This window comes from Clarias gariepinus, chromosome 22, assembly GCF_024256425.1.
Source record: "Clarias gariepinus isolate MV-2021 ecotype Netherlands chromosome 22, CGAR_prim_01v2, whole genome shotgun sequence".
Taxonomy (NCBI): Eukaryota; Metazoa; Chordata; class Actinopteri; order Siluriformes; family Clariidae; genus Clarias; species Clarias gariepinus.
Genome location: NC_071121.1, coordinates 9429433 through 9447039, shown reverse-complemented (window position 1 = coordinate 9447039; position 17607 = coordinate 9429433). Strand labels below are relative to the sequence as shown.

The window sequence follows — 17607 nt, the reverse complement described above, 5'->3', positions numbered from 1 at the left end:
TAATGGCCAATGGCAGAAGTCTCCCATGTAATTAATGACAGAATGCTAATAACGCGCATGATTCCTGAAGAAAAAGAGAAAACGGTACCTCTGTAGCGATAAATATCCTTGTGTTTGTTTGCATAAATCCAATGTGAATCCGTTGAACACCATCCAGTGAGTCCAGCGAATCACTTAATCACTTTTTTCTTAAATCCAATTACCAATAACATGTCAAAACTAAGTACCACAATATTCTAAGTTGTGTCATAATAAAACAAACCAAAAAAAATAGTAAGATATTAATCCATGATGGACAGTACTGTATTCCAGGTCAGGGCAATCCCAGGTAATGGCAATACAGTGGACTTTCCCTTTGCTTGAAGAAGTCCCAGGATATCATGATATCCAACACATGCCCTTGAATCTGTTCTCTATAATATCCAACTCAGCGCCAGAATGAATACGTTCCATGCTATATTCTAAACATTACATACTTAGCATGACTGAGTAATCATCTTTAGCATGTTTTAATCTAAGAGCAGCAGAGCTTTGTAATCATTACATTTTCTCTAGAATAATCATTTAATTGTCTCGCCCTGCTCTCAAAATGCTTGTAAAAAAAAAAATAATACAAGCTATAAGAAATGTATGGTTCCCTAGGCTTCAGAGAAACCATGTCCACTTACCCGTCTAGTCTGCGTTCATATCTTCCCTCTCTGCTGTGGAGTGATGCAGGAGGCCCATAAACTGTGGCCCCTGTCCCCCTTGTGAACCCCGAAACATCGCGCCCGCGCGTTGCTATAGACAGGCTATCGTCCAGTCCTCGTGCGGCGCTTGGGATAGTCCCCGGCTCATTGTAATCAGTCCGCAGGTCTCTGTCGCCCATCTTGTTGATAGTATTGTGAGCCTTCTGTGCACTTTTAATGTCCACAAAGTCCACAAAGGCAGCCACTCCACCCTCAGATCCACGCTTTGGAAGGACCTTAACGCTCTCCACTCGTCCATATCTATAAAAGGACAAGCAGAAATGCATTTGTTTTTATGTGTTACACATTACGAGGCACTTGTATTTTAACATGTAGTGACTAATCATTAATCATATGGTGACATATTTCTATTAAAACAATCATAAGCTATTCTTACTCAGTTAAATAAGTATTAGTTGGATTTATATCAACTAAAATGATTTTAGTTCATTTGCCATCTCGGGTGATCCAACATGAGCACTGGATTACATGTACGCGCACCTTGTAGTACATGAAAAACTATATATATAAAAAATAATAATAATAATGACACCTGAACCTATATGTCCCAGCATTTAAATAAATATTTGCACACAGTTTATAAGAAAATAAAGTAACTCTTCCATTTTGCACGTTCAACCACTCAAACCTACTCTAAACATCTCTGAAAACGTGCAATCAATTGACTTGTATGTAAGTTTTTGCATCATTTCGTAACATCATAACAACATCAAAGAAACATATAATTATTATTTCATACTAACAAGCAACAGCTTGGCAGTCAAATGATGTTTAACCTGGTTGTGCACACAGTACAGAAAAAATATCACATTTTCAAAAGGCTCAAAATGATTGGCTTGTATTAAGTCGGAAAATATTAAAATTACTATAGCATGAAAATGAACTGAGCTGACTGCTTTAACGTACTGAATGACCAGGTTATCCCAGCAGTGGATTTTGTTTTCTTTCCTGATGGCACAGGCAGGACTCGAAATGTGAAAGAGTGGTTGTGGGAGCATAAGGAATCATTCATTCTTACACATGAGCTGCCCACCACATTGCGTGCCATAATCAAAGCTAAAGGAGGTCGAACAAAACATTAATGTGCACGCCCACTTTTTTTTTTTTTTTGATGAGGTTTTGGTGCAATGATGTTTAAAGTTCCATATTGATTTCAATACAATAAAACTGTCAGACTGAGGTTTTGAGATTTACCTGTCTGTGCTGCTGTCGGTTTTTTAGACACACCTCATGTATGTATGGTATATGTTTCTGGCATATCTTACATTCAGGATTTCCAGACATATGTATGTAATAAATGTTTCACTTTGAGATGTGGTGGTCTTTACTTGCATTTTGCAAACACTTGATTCCAGCACATGCGCAAAGAGCTGAAATTCAAATCTAGTTACCAGGAAATGGTCTGTTTATTTACATTAGTGTTTGTCCGTCACCAATGATGGAAATGAATCGATGTATTTCTAAAGTGTATATTCAATTAGTGTAAATAAAACGCTATCATATACATAATTTTAAGCTAACATTTCCATTAGTAAGATTTCCTACTCCGACAGACAACTACAGCTACTTTATTCAAAATTTACTGTCAAATTGTGCTCACTATCTAAATATTGACATGCACAGAAGCCGCTTCAATGATGACATGTTGACAGCAAATTTTTAGCTTAACGCAGATTTAACTAGGGGGCAAACAATCAGCAGGTTTGCATCTTAATCCAAGTCTGCACCAGGTGTTTACACTATAAGTAACTCAGCTTTAGTTGCTGAATAACTAATTCAGCAAGCAATAACTAAGCAGTGATAGAACCTAATGCAACTCTGCTCGTATTACAGCTGAATTAAGCGCATACTACTGACTTAATAGGGGATGTGTTTGGACAGCAATAAACAGTGTATTAAGGATACACCAGAACTGTCAGCCTACAAAACAGTGAAACGGTGGAGCATAAATAAATAGATAAGTAAGTAAGTAAGTAAGTAAGAAAGAAAGACTTATGCATTTCAGGCTTGGTGTGTTTTTGTGTTTTGGAGTCCAATTAGATTTCTTCCCTGTAGTGACATCATCTAATAAGATTTTCTCCCCCCCCCAGATGTGTTTTCTGGCAGGGCCGTGGCTCAGCAGTAGCTCATTTACATAGACACTGTAATGGCACACTTGTAGGAGGAGTGAAATTCAGGGAGATTGAGGTACGAATAAAATTATTATCCGATTGGAATGATGGGAATCACCAGAGACCACTGATACGATATTATAGCGATTCCTAGATGCCGGTTTGATTTGTATTGCGATCCTATTAGTATCACGATTCTATAATAACCTGATTCAATATAATTTTATTTTTTTAATTCTGTTACAATTCTAAATAAACTTACCACATAGGATTCTGTGCTGCTTAGCAATGTATGAATGAATCTTAACTCTGGTCTCGGAGGATCAATGGCCTTCACATTTTAGTGCTTTCTTTACTCCCAGCAAAACTAATTTAACTAATTAACAGCATGTTCTTAATTGAAGGGGGTGTGGTAGAGAAGGGAAACACTAAAATATGTGGGTCAGTGGTTCTCCAGAAATAAGGTTGAGAACGAGTACACCATATAAAGGAACTGCAACATTTTAGCACCTCAAATGCAAACATTTTTTACAGCATTAACACACACATTTAAGGGGACCTCTGAGACTGTGTTAACTTGTTAAAAAAAATATATGAACTTTAAATACCGGTTACCTTGAAAAAACAAACATGATGAGAGAGTCTAGGAGACTTATGGAAAATCTGTCTTATGTCTATACAGTATATAGAACACAACCAAAGGAAGGATCATTGGCAATATGTAAATTCTGCAGGACTCAAATGACATTACTGTCAAGGGTGTGACCTGGCCTTGATGTTGAAAAACACAGTCCTGACCGAAACAGCTAAACTGAAAAGGAGAATAGTAGGTGAAGCCAGAAAGAACTAAAACACTATGATTTCCCGGAGGTAATGCAAGCTCAATCTAGAATTTAGATAATGAATAAATCGGGCGCATCTCCTTAGAAAAAAATCACACTAATGTAGTGTTTCCAAAACAAGTAACACTTCTGATGGTATGTGGGTGTGGGGGCATATTGACAACTGCTTAAATGCAATAACACCTACTTAGAAAAACAAAGAAAAGGTTAGCAGAGAGTGTATGCAGCTCTACACAAGGGCGTTTGCCTTAAGCCATAAATGTGAATGTAAACAAGAGAGAGAGAGAGAGAGAGAGAGAGAGAGAGAGAGAGAGACTATTGTAAAATAGATTTTCCAATAGTTTGGATTTTAGAGGAAACCCAATAAGCCGGAGGAAACACAAATGGACACTACAATCAAACGATATCCCATGCTCAATATCAAACCAAAAAAAAATCCCTTAAGATGTTTGGCCCCAACACTCATGCTGCTCAACTACACAAATAAAATATAAGTATAAAACTGCCAAGGTCCAATCGTACACTTCATACAACAGGAACATGAGATAATGGGTCTGCCCCTAAAACATACAGTACATGAACATTGCATAATAAGTAGTCATTACTTTCTCTGATCAGAAAGATCACAGTTCCGCCCACTTACATTCTATTTGCTCACAAGATCAAGGCTTGTGAATACATTGTTCAAAGTTCATATAGATAAAAGCGAAATTAACTGCTTGCAAAAAGCAAGCGTGCGTCTTTTACATGCCGTGTCCTTCACTGAATGGTCTTTTCATGCTGGGTGAATTTTATTTGCATTTTCTTAGACCTCTGTTTTCACTTAAAAAGCATTGTTTTTTAAGTCAGCAGTGGCAAGAGGCCCCAAATCATAAATGCTACAGCTAGACAGTAGATGGTGAAAACCCTACACTGTGGTGGCACAGTGGCATGGTGGTTAGCACTGTCGCCTTGTACCACCATGTCCCTGGTTCGATCACGTGTCGGGTATGTGTGCTTGGAGTTTGCATGTTTTCCTTGTGCTTGGTGGGTTTCCTCCGGGTTCTCCGGTTTCCTCCCATAGTCCAAAGACATGCAGATGGCGTTCCCAAAATGGCCATAGTGTGTGAATGCGTGTGTGAATCATGTGAGGTCCTACCATGGTTGCACAAATCGAAATAAATACAATGGTCATCTACGGCTTTCATGTGCCCTAGTTGGACTACATACATAGGTTCCTTTCCTACACTATATCCTAAAGTATATGGACCCCAGACCATCACACCGATATGTAAACCGATAAGGATGATGTGAGAAGAAGAGCTAAAGTGTCCTGCACAAAGCCCTAACATCAACTCCACTAATTACTTCAGGGATAAACTAAATCTCTGACTGCACCCCAGGTCTCCTCGCTCAATATCAGTTATGCTCTTGGCTGAATGACAGAAATAGCCCTGGGGCATTCTCCAAAATCTAGTGAAAAGACATGATGACAGCCCAGGCAGGACTAACTCTGTAATGAGATGTTCATCAAGCACATACTGTACAGGTGTCTTTGGTCAGATGTCCACATACTTTTGTCCATATGGTGTATGTAATAAAGTCATAGAAAAAATATTTTAAAAGACATAAACTGAACTGAACATTGTGAATGAAATGTCGCTGAAATGTCACATAAAGCCCATGACCAGAAAACAAACATTTAACCCATGCAATACCTTTGTACAGATGTATTGTACACCAACATTATTTTTAATATATGACAATGAATGTGGTCCAGGGTAAGTTATGAAATAAGGTTATCTGACTACGTGCATATACATCTGTGGTACTGCAGCCCCTTGTTGCAGAGTCAAAATACAATATAATGCAAGAATACACTACTACAGCTGTGCTACTTTTACATGTATTTATCTGGCAAACATTTTTTATTTCTATCCAAGGCACTCTGCAAGTGAGGCAGAGCACAATCCAAAACACACTTGATCCACCTTAAACACTTACTCACTCACTACAGTGTTTCATCATTTACACTGTTTTATCCTGTATACAGATTTGCAGGGGGGGGGGCTGGAGCCTCTCCCAGGAGACTTAGGGTATGAGGCGGGGTAAATAGGGTGCTAATCCATTGAACACTCATTTACACACTATGTGCAATTTATGAACATCAATTAGCCTAATCTGCATGTCTTTGGACTGTGGGAAGAAAAGAAACGCTAAAAGATGCAAAGCGTGGGATGCAACCGATTAGATTAGATTAGATTAGATTAGATTATACTTTATTGGCATTGTGCAAAGTACACGTACAGAGCCAATGAAATGCAGTCAGCATCTAACTAGAACAAAAGTGAGCTATTTACAATAAATAACAAAGGTGGTAAATGAGGGTATGGGTCTATATGTACAGAGGTGAGAGTGATTAATTTGCAAAAGGTGCAGTAGGTAATAAGAATATGGTATACATAGCAATACATGGGAGGCAGCACGGTGGCTTAGTGGTTAGCACTTTTGCCTCGCCCCTCCAGGGTGGAGGGTTCTATTCCCACCTCGGGGTCTGTGCGCACGGAATTTGCATGTTCTCCCTGTGCATGCTTGGTGCATGCAAATTTGCGTTCTGTAGGGTGTGAATGAGCATGCGAGAGTATATGTATGTGTGTGCCCTGCGATCAATTGACACCCCATTCAGGGCTTGTGCCTTAAGTCTCCTGACATCCAGACCCCCTGTATATAGTACAGTATAGTATAGTACAGTACCAGAGTGGAAACCTGTGCACTAAAAGATGATCAAGTTGGCTGCAGTTTTTACACCACTACATGTTGTAATCAGGGAAATGAACGATAAAACAGTGAACATACATAGTAGTGTATGGATAGGAACATTTCTTTGCTCTTTGCACTCTTGAGTGTATTATATTATAATCCAGCGCGCGCCAAGATACCAGCATTCTCAACACAACCAAACCGACTTGATCATGAATACTAACACTGTTATTACAAGTTGTACAGTACAGACACTTAACCTGTCTGTCTGTCTGTCTCCATGCTGCCACAAGCTCAGACTGAACTAGCATAGCATGCTAAACATGCATTTTACTAAGCTACTGCTGCACGCATTGCTGACTTTACATGATTTGATTTGACACGTGAACTGGCAGGCGAACTAAACAAAACGTTAGAAAGCTCGCAACAACAAAAAATTACGCACATGTTCTCGCACAAGCTTTTGACATAGCTGGGTAGCTAACAAAGCGTGTTTGTAGCCAGTGTTATTGCTTTCTGTAACAGCTATTCATTTAGACATGGCGATTTGCGATTTGTGCTACTGCTGCTGACATTTTTTTAAGGTGCTAATTAGCTAGCTAACAGGCGTCTGGGTTGCTTAGGGATCAAGCTTGCCAGGTCTAAGTTTATAATGCATTTAGTCTAAGCAGTAAAATTTAGATTATATTCAGCTGTAAGTACACATTTCATCCTGTGGATCTGCCTGTGGGATTTCTTTCCATCACATCAGCTCACAATGCATTCACAAGCTGCAATGCAAATGATTTCAGAAATGCACGCGTTCAAACACACTCACCGTTTGAAGTGCTCGATAATTTTCTCCTCGCGCACATTTTCAGGTAAATTGCCCACCCATAAGTGTCTGGTTTCCCGGACCATACTGCGCGGTTTGATCTCTCCCGAGCATGCAGATGACTGTTTTGGGGGGGAATTAAATCCGACCCGAGTGTATGTTATGCTGTGCTGTGTGTGTATGTGTGTACGAGTTTGCAAAAGATGTTGAGATGTTCAGAGTCGAGGCGCGAGCGTCTCCCTTCTCCGCTTTGCTCTTGGAAACTGAAGCTCGTGCGTGCGCGCGCGTGTTCGTTCGTTCACTATGCTGCGCTGCTCGTGATGCGCGCGCTGAGGTACTTGCACGAGGACGCGCACTGTTTGCAAGATAATAAGGTTAATAATAAGATATTAATGTGTAGTAAATGCTGTACAATGCAGCATATACTTTTCAAATATAACCATGCGTAGGCTTACTCAAGGTTATATGCTGCCGCATGTCGTTACAGAGCAGAAATAGTGATTTCTTTTAACCATGTAGTAAATGAACTATTCATGATTTATAAATAGCTGAATGCAACATTGCATTGCATTGCATCGTACTATCGTTAATCAAATTTCATACCTTTTATAACCTGGCAGAATTCGTGAATTAATACATTAACACTGAGGCATGCTTTGAAGCACTGACCGATTTGTTTACACACTCTCATTGTTCTCTCTCATGTTATACCAGGTGCTTGTTTACTCTGTGGCATCTTCTGAAAGACGTTATGGCTATGCTGTGAAAAATATGGCTAAAACATTATATTACTTTTCCCCTTGACTATATCAATATTTTTGGTTTTAAACGTGTGCGAAAACCTGTAAAAAAGGACATTAAATGAAAACCTGGGATGTGATTGCATTCCAACATGCAAAGGATAATGCATAATTTCCCCTCATGCAATGCATAAATCCATTGCCTTGAAATAAACTTCACCAGCGCAGTGAGGCTGGATATAAATATAGCTGGCATTTTCAAACTGTGCACAAGAATGTCTGTACAAACATTTGTCTAAAACCAGTAAGTTAAATAATCTCTGCTTCGACATAAGGTACTGATCACCCTAGGATTCCTAGGAAATATAACATCTGACACAATGCAGCACTTTTTTTTTTATTATCAGGGCAATGACAGTTTACTCTAAAATATGTTCAGTTACAAGCACGAAGGAAATCCATGTGGTTCTGTCTTGCAATCAGACCCAATTTCCCGAAATCGACGTTATTACTTACGTAAAGAAAGCACTTTTGTATTCATTATTACAATTTTTAGGAATTTCTTTGTTTGCATATTTCACCCATCGGTTTTAGTTAATATAAAACAAACTGTGACCGATTTATAACACATGCTGTTGAAATATGCAACATGACTGAGGATTTGACAAGACCGAAACGCAACGAGGCAAAACACGCATGCGTCAAAATGCGGCAAATCTAAAGACTGCAGTGGCCAAATCGCGCGTGCGCACAGCACGCCCACCACGGGGACTTGACAAAGAGCAATTACCATTCTACACTGCAGAGTGGCGGAAACTTCTGGAAAAAACATGTACGGGATGCGAAATTTTGTTGAGAAAGAAAGAAAGCTTATAGACACCGGGTAAAAAAAAACTATCCAAACTTCATTGAGGATTATGTGGATTTACAAAAGTCCTGGAAGGAAGAGAAATAAAATCAGTATACTACTTTATTGAACACGATGCTTTTTGGGATTGGAAAACATTTCTTGATCTGCTTTGGAAATACATATCTGTGTGCTGCTGCTCTGTGAAGTAGAGGACAAATAATCCAACAACAACAGCAATAAAACTTGGCCTGGAGTGCAATGCTGATAACTGGATTAAAAGAATGTTTTATTCATGGGTTTATTTATCAATCACTGCAGATTGTAATGAACGGCGTATTTAGATGCAGACGCGGTTTATAAAACGTGGTAGTGTAGTGTAGTGTAATCGCTATTAAATAAATCGATCAGTTGTCCTAGAGAATGGATCAATCCCAGTTATCTGTAATATGACGCCATTTTGAGCATTGTGTCTCGCGCGCGCCGTTCATACCAAGAGAACAGTTAGCTTCAGACAGCGGCGGCCATTTTGTGTTTATAAGAATATGTATAGCGTTAGGATATTAAAAATACTGTCAGTTTAAACGTTACGTCTCTTTTGAGGTTTAACAGACGCACACACACATTTGCTTATATTCTGTGTATGTTGAACCTTGTGAAATAACTCAGAGCGCTGGGAAGAAACACTGAAACGGGAAGAAACTAAGGATGGGAATCACCAGTCACCTCCCGATTCGATATAATGACGACACCTCGATACCGATTCGATTAAAATTGCTATTCTATAAGTATCACGATTTTATTAACATCCCGATTCGATATTACATGTTCCCCTTATTATGCTTCAATTTTAAATCTTTAAAAAGAGATTTATGCTTAACTAAATGTAGCCCATTCCTTATAACATTAAGTTTTTTTTTTTACTTTAAAAAACAAGTGCATTTAAACAATACAAACTAACTTAAAATTCAAGAGTTTAACATTTAACTATTTTTGTAATCCACCATAATTATTATTTAACAAACTTAGCAAATAATTCACTACTACCACAGGTTATAAAAATGCCTAAATAGTTTTGTGGACCATCTGTAGGATTATAAAGAAATTGCAACATTTTATCATCTTTTAATGCACATGATTTTTTAAAAAACTTCATGCCATAAAAATACATTTCTGTTGCGCCTTTCAGAAGCCTTCGTACTCGATGCGAAATCGGTTATATTCCAGATCCTTGCTTTTGCTCATGTTTAGTAGCTTTAGCTTAATTACAACTCATGTATATGGGCATAACACAATGTGAAAATTGTGTTCACTTTTTAAAATGAAGGCTTTGCAATAATATTAAATTGTTTGCCGTGTCACGGTGGCCTCCAGGGTCCTTTTTTGTTTCCCTCCTCGGGTTTGTGTGCTTGGTGTTTGCATGTGTTTGATGGGTTTCCTCCGGGTGCTCCCGATTTCCTCCCACAGTTCAAAGACATGCTGATTAGGCTAATTGGCATTCCGAGATTGCCTGTTCTCCGCCTCGTGCCCTAATGTCTCCTGGGATAGGCTCCAGGCCCCCCATGACCTTGTATACAGGATAAAGCGGTATAGATGATGAGTGAGTGTTTGCCATGTTGTAACGTAAAAACATTCGTGAAATGTTGTTTATTATGAAACACTTTTATACTGGGCACAAGACTGTGGAGTCTAAGAACGTTTTAATTTCTTAAAAAAAAAAAAATTAGACTCAAGGCTAACAGTTTCATCCAAACTGCATAATTTATTGTTTGTTTGCAGTCTTACATTTTATAAAAATCTGAAATATTGATGTGGCAAAAAAAAAAAAACAGTCTAACATATAAAAAAAAGTGCACACTTAAGATTTTGTTAAAGAACATCTAGCTTTGATTATAGTGCACAATGAGTCATGTGTAAAAATGATTCCTCATGCTCAAAGTCACTCTGCAATAGTATCATTTGGTCATACATGTCATTAGCTGACTTATTTTGTTGCCACATAACGTTGCTGAGCCTAGACCTGACCACCAGAAGCAACTGCAACAGCAAACAGTGAGCAATATGCATGATGATTGCATCACTTCTGCTTGCTTTCTTACCCTAACACCCATTTCTCTGAAATAGGGTAAATCTGGACTCTCATCAGAGCACGACTTCTTTCAGTCCAATCTTAATGCTTTCATTACACTGTGTGTGGTGTCTTATTGTCACTATTAAACATAGCTGTGATTTCAACTGTCATTATTTTAAGACATAAAAAATTGTTTACTTATTAGTTTATTTTTTTACAAAGCATCTTCCCAAGAGTTTCATGTTTTTTAATTTCTGATAAATTGCGTTTCCATTTTTTCCATAAAGTTAACAGTTCAAAAATAATTCCTCTAGCTTTTAATAATGCGTTTGCAGTCATTTCTTTGTTTGATTTAGGCCAATAATTTTTTTAATAACTTTTTTATTGGCCAGACAGTGTACATACAGGTAGCAAATGATGTTCAATTGACAACGTTTATAAGCTTAGATTGTGGACAGGCCAAGTGAACTGAAAATCACTCCTCTGGTCCAATAACTTATGGCAGTTTGTTTTCTGTGTTCCCCTTAAAATGGTTCTCAGAGCATTTTATGTCTCAGTCATATTTCTTTGGTCTTCTCCGGTCTTCATTTTTCATCCCAAAATGTCTGGCAACATCCTGCAAGAATAGAAATTTAAAGTGTATAAATATTTACAGAGCTTCATACATGTATAAACTAAGCTGATATTATTTTCCCATCCACCTTAGAGGTGTTATTCAGTAGTTCCTGAGCTGGTATCAGGCAGGCAGCTTCCCCGATGAAGCACAGCAGGATGTGAAGCACGTCTGCCCACCTTCCTACAGTAAGCATCAATAATAGTAGGCCGCCCAGGCGAACCATCACTGTGTTCAGAAGAGCCTGTCCGCTAGGCTGCCGATGCTGTTCCTCTGAAATGAAGTGCGTGGTGATTTGTTTTGTATTCATGGTTTAGTTTCAGAGTTGCAATTAATCTGGAGTCTGTCAATGGAACACTGTTTATGGCACACCCAGGATCACAGAGCACAATACGTACACGCATGTGTACATAAGGACAATTTAGCATAGCTTGACCACCTTGGTGTGCGGTTCTTAGAAAATGGAACAAAACCAGATACTCCAGAGTCACAGGAAGATCATTTAAAGCTTCATACATCAAACTACTAGGAGCTTCTAGAAATAGTCTATACCAATCGTTAGGAAGCCTGAGTATGTTTTTGCTCCCCTTATGTTGGAATTTTCTATTTTTGTGATGTAGTTGTTGTATTTCTGATTTTTCTTACCATGCATGTAAACGACGAGAAGAGTGTAGCAGATTGTGAGTGGCGTCCAGAACCTCAAGGCCTCAGTAGTTGAGAGAAAGTGTTGGTTGATGCTCGATATGGCAGCAAATCCAGCTACACAAAATATCAGAATCAAGGTGCTGCAAAGAAAAGGCAGGATTGATGTGCCAGACGTCAGAAGGCCTATACAGACCCCACAGTAGCGCTGGGTGCTGTGTATAGGGTACATGGTTATTACATGGTTCCATAATCTTGAACATTGTCTGGCCAAAAACCAGCTCAGGGCTGCAGCCAGAAGGAAACTTAGCCAAGCTTGTGGTGCCCCCTCATGGAGGAAATAAAGACTGCAGTTTAATGCACAACCCAAAGAAAACTGACACTGGACCAGAAGTTGTAACAAGGTATCACTCAGGGGATCCTAAAACAAGAGAGAATGTGAATGTTTTTAAACTCATATACAACAAAGGATTGATTTATTTTTTTATCAGATGAGGAAATCTTACTGCTGAGGCTGTGAAGCGTGATGAAATAGCTCGGAGAGAGAATTCGAGAACCACTAGTGATGCAACTCTAGAACCCACAAAGGCGAGGGTCGCTGTCAGGATCCAGAACTGGATTTTGTCTTTTAGACCGCCAATATTAATATACTTGTTTTTCGTGTCATTTTTACTGTCTGCTGTACTTTGGAAACAAGAAACTATTAGGGCAAGAATGACACAGTGTTTCCTCCATATACAGTATGCCCATATAATGAAGTTTACATATAAGACTCTTACCTCTGTGCTTCAACAAATAAATGAACCCTTAAGAGGCTGGAAAGCACTGAGACCCCACATGCGCCTACAACTCCTGTCAGTAATACCATCGGTATAGCAGCATCCCATGCAAAAATACAAGGCAAACATGCAAGTGTGGACTTTATTAGTTTAAAGCTTTAAAATTACTATTATAATTTACATCACAAATCATTTGCTTTATGTACCATATTTGCTCTATTATCTTATGTCTCTGGAATTAAACAAGCCTCTATGTCATTGTTGAATTCTCTTTGGGATTAATAATGTACTCTACGTAATAACGATGTATCTATCTATCTATCTATCTATCTATCTATCTATCTATCTATCAGTAAGTTAAAAGCATGCTTCAGGATATGGTCAGGAGACATCCATCTAACTCAACCCTTTGAGAATATATATGACCTTGCAAGCAAGTATGTTTTGGGTCATTATCTGTACTGTGATGGTCCATTCTACCAGTTTTTCAGCATTTGATCGCAGAAAGTATATGAAAAATTATTTGCACCTTCCTGATTTTTAAAATTTCTTTCCATATTTAAATGATTGAGATAATCAAAAAAAATTAATTTTACACAAAGATAACCCAAGAACAGTGGAACGTTGGATTACGAGTATAATTTGTTCCGGAAGCGGGCTTGTATTCCAAAACACTCGTAAACCAAATAGAATTTTTACATAAGAAATAATGGAACCTCAAATTGTTCATTTCACAGGCCCAAAAAATAAATACATAAAATTAATTAACACAAAATATAAAGTAAAAATAAAACAAATTAACCTGCACTTTACCTTGAAATTAAATAAATAAATAAATCCCAACAGATGCCAGCGTTTCCGTTTGTGCGCGCATGTGTGTGTGTGTGTGTGTGTGTGTGAATCTAAAGTAAGCTCCCCTCTCCCCCTTTTCATATTACACAGTTACCCTTCCTCCACTCTTTTCACACACGCTAGTGATGCACGGGTCGTCTGGTAACCCGCGAACCCCGCTGGTTGGGGCGGGTAAAGAAATTCTCACTTTATTTGCAGGGCGGGTTGGGGCGGGTAATTAAAAACAAAATTAAATTTAAAAAATCCATGTATGTTGCGTGCAATTCCCCATAGCCTTTTTTATTTTATTAAGTTCTTGAATAAGGTTACTTCATGTGAAAGCGCCAAGCAGCTACCGCTGCCAGTCACAACAAAAACAAAGAAATAAAAATGAAGATGGAAGACGAGGTGCAGGAGAAATTGAGGTCAGGAATTTACATCATAAAAAAAAAAGGTCAGGCTGGTAAATCGAATGTTTTAGCATTATTTTTTTGCACAGCGAACGTAAAAACGCTAAATTACAATTTCCGTGTGATAAATGAAAAAAAAAAAAGTCTGGTTATTTAGCATAGGCTGTAAACTGTAGGCCTGCCCTATACAAATCTAAAATAAAAAAATTGTTTAGCCTAGATTACAAATGCTGCTTTGTAAATGTTTAAAATGTGTATCATTATCTTGTTATTAATATAACCTGATTTATCGTTCATATTCATAATCATATGTTGTTGCCAGTTTACAGGGCGACAACAGTTTCCAAGCACTTTCAGGCTAAAATAAAGGCTGTTTTCATTTGAATTACAATGCCTAGTATGTCTATTTAATGGTCGCGGGGCGGGTTGTAAAAATAGATACAGTGGTGCTGGGGCGGGCCAAATTATTTTTAAAAAGTGTGACCCGCGGGTTGAAAAAATACCGACCTGCGCATTACTAGCGCGCACACAACAGAAAGACAGTTATATTGGGGAAAAAAACAAGAAATCTCTCTAATGACACTCGATTGAGCGACACACTAACAGAATCACTGCTTTAAAGTAAAAATAAAACTAATGAACCTGCACTTTACCTTTGAAAATAATCGCAACAGAGCAGTGTTTCTGTTTCAGAGAGTAAGAGTGTGTGTGTGTCTGTAAAGGCGAAAGTAGGAGGGGTCTGTGTGTGTGTGACATGGTGTCCAATGACGTGCGCAAACATAGAGCAAGCTAAGTCTTGAGCAGAGAGAGAAAATCACGTGACGCTTGGCGTCAAAACAAGATACATGATACACTCGTAAACCAAGACTTGTTCGTTTTCCAAATTAAAATTTATTTAAAATTTTTGCTCGTCCTGCGGAACACTCGCAAACGGTGTTACTCGCAATCCGAGGTTTCACTGTAAATACAAAATGCAGTTTTTAAATGATGATTTAATTTATTATAAGGGGGAATAATCACTTAAATAGAACCTGTCTGGCAAAGTGAAGCATGCTAAAACATCTAAAAAAGAAATTCAAAAACAGGTATAAAACAAAGTAATTGACGTATAATGTCGAAGCAATTTCTAAGGCTTTGGGACTTCAGCGAACCATGGTGAAAGACATTATCTAGAAATGGAGAAAACTTGGAACAGTGGTAATAAAGATTATTATTATAAGTTATTATAAATAGTATCCATGTGAGAGTTCCAAGGCAAAAGCTACTGCTGACCAAATAGAGCACAGAGACTCATCTCACATTTGCCAAAAAAACATCTTGATTATCTCCAAGACTTTTGGGCAAATATTCTGTGGACTGATAAGATAACAGTTTACTTTTTTTCCTCAAAAAACTGTCTAAAAATAATAATGATAAGGTTTTGGAGTGGCCTAGTCAAAGTCCAGACTTAAATCCAATTGAGATGATCTTAAACAGGCTGTTCATGCTTGAAAACTGTCCAATGTGGCTTAATTAAAATAATTCTGCAAAGAATCGTGAGCCAAAATTACTAAAATTACTATTCATAAGACACTGTAAATAATGAAAGTTGAAAAAAGCTTTTTTAAAAACAAAATGATATGTACATTTCAATCAAAACCTTCTACCTTCTGCTCGTTTTTTGATACAGTGATTCTGGAAGACATTGTGACGACAGCTGTAACAACTGTGTTAAAGTTACTTCTACTGTAACTGTGACCACAATGTACAATTTTCTATTAAACTTCTATTAATGTTTTGCTTATGTTTTGTACATTTTAATGACACTCTTATCCACAGCAGCTTACATTTTTATTAAAAGTTTTACATCTTAGCAATTTAGGCCCTTTTTAGGGCCTTGGTCAAGGGACAAACAGTGGCAACTTGGTGGAGCTGGGGTACAAGTTATAAACAGTTAAGTTATTTTTGTATTTATAATGATCTGCTGAATAATCTAAGTTTTTTATTCTCAGCAAGAATACATGGGATTCCATGAGCTTCTAATTAATATTTTAAACCCTGTACCATTCATTTGTTTTAAAGTTATTAATATAATGTTGCTCCTCCACAAATTATTTAGATATTATTGCTCAAACAAGACTACACAAAATCAATTCAAGTTGCCTTACCTTGTAAAATACATTCTAGAGGATTTGTCTCAGGTATGAGCCAAGTGGGTAAACTTGGTACAAACCAGGAAATGAAGGACAACATCTCACTTTATTCTGTCTGGACAAACATCTGTTCGTGAATTTAACGTGAGGCTCAGTGCATTTACGTTAATTTATCTGCTGTTAAATGTGAACAACAACAACAACAAATGGATAATATTTTTACTTACCGTATAGCTATTTTGAAATTCTCTCCTCTTTAAAAACCATTTGTAGTTGGTATGCTAGCAGTAGGTCAGATAAGCCCTGTCTCAAAGGTCATTTTTCAGCTCTCCGTGGCTTATGCAATCATCAAGCCCTCCCAAAGAAAGTAATAAGCCATTTAGTCATCATTGTTAGCAATCAAATTACTCATAATGATAAAACATTTGTCAATGATTATGGGAATGATTAAAACCTATCTCTATTCCCAATGCTTATCTTTCTTTTGTTCTTGACACAAAGAGCTCACACAGTGATCATTTTAGTTCTGAGGGCATTGAAATGCTGAATTAAAGAGTTAAGCACAAAAAAGGCATACATTATTGTTTAAATGATTTATACCTATTAGCTGTAACATTACAATACCAAACATTATGCTCAATGTTGTGTAGGTTTCCCCTGTGTCATCCAGCTCTTTTTCCTCAGGTAATTATTCCACAAAACCACTCAGGGTGTGATGTGGCATCTGGAACCAGGACATTGGCAGCAGACACTTTGGGAACTGTTGGTTGTTGGGTGGACCTCCATAGACCAGACTTGTTTGTCTGGCACATTCCATTAATGCTTGATTAGATAGAGATCCGAGGATTGTGGAGGCTGGGCAGGGGGCCATACGCTCCTTGACTGCTGAGCCCTGTGCACAGCAGGCTGTGGTACTTTGGTCATTCTAGTGCCTTTCAATCATGGCCAGCATTTGTTTTTTTTTTATTGATTTGTGCTGCATTGGCTTTACTATGGGATCAGACTGGACGGACTAGCCTTTGGTCCCTACAGACATGGGCGAGACTTGATCCTTGGGGACCATGATTCTGTCAGTTTACTGATAAATAATTGATTATCAATGTTAATCTGATAATGTTATATTTGACCAGTATAAATTAAATAAGGTCTAAACTATTTAGAAAAACATCTAAAAAAATGTGTCACTAAGAAAATCTAAACTCTTAGCAGGTATTGTGATATACAGAATATAGTATACATCAAGGTAAATTTTTATTTGATATTGAAGAAAATACTTTATGCTCATTC

At 37.9% G+C, this 17607-nt stretch overlaps 2 protein-coding genes across 4 annotated transcripts in view; both read right to left on the bottom strand.

Annotated features, from left to right (window-relative positions):
- Window positions 1–7490, bottom strand: part of spen (spen family transcriptional repressor) — a 41309-nt gene extending 33819 nt beyond the window's left edge. The window contains exons 1-2 of the mRNA XM_053482491.1: window positions 7259–7490; window positions 669–989 (exon numbers count right to left, since the gene is read on the bottom strand). Of these exons, the coding sequence (XP_053338466.1) occupies window positions 669–989; window positions 7259–7341 (404 nt within the window). The 5' untranslated portion in view covers window positions 7342–7490. The remainder of the gene's footprint in view (window positions 1–668; window positions 990–7258) is intronic.
- Window positions 7491–10480: 2990 nt separating this feature from the next.
- Window positions 10481–16635, bottom strand: tmem82 (transmembrane protein 82). Of its 3 annotated transcripts, none has more exons than XM_053481851.1 (7): window positions 16548–16635; window positions 16336–16447; window positions 12948–13020; window positions 12675–12852; window positions 12172–12589; window positions 11615–11799; window positions 10481–11529 (listed from the first exon to the last, which is right to left on the bottom strand). In XM_053481851.1, the coding sequence occupies exons 2-7, from the start codon at window positions 16418–16420 to the stop codon at window positions 11467–11469; spliced, it is 1002 nt and encodes a 333-aa protein (XP_053337826.1). In that variant the 5' UTR covers window positions 16421–16447; window positions 16548–16635; the 3' UTR covers window positions 10481–11466. The 3 variants fall into 3 exon arrangements, with proteins under 3 accessions (XP_053337826.1, XP_053337827.1, XP_053337825.1); XM_053481852.1 differs by having other exon boundaries at window positions 16336–16431; window positions 16548–16615; XM_053481850.1 differs by having other exon boundaries at window positions 10482–11529; window positions 16336–16435.
- Between the last annotated feature and the right edge of the window lie 972 nt (window positions 16636–17607).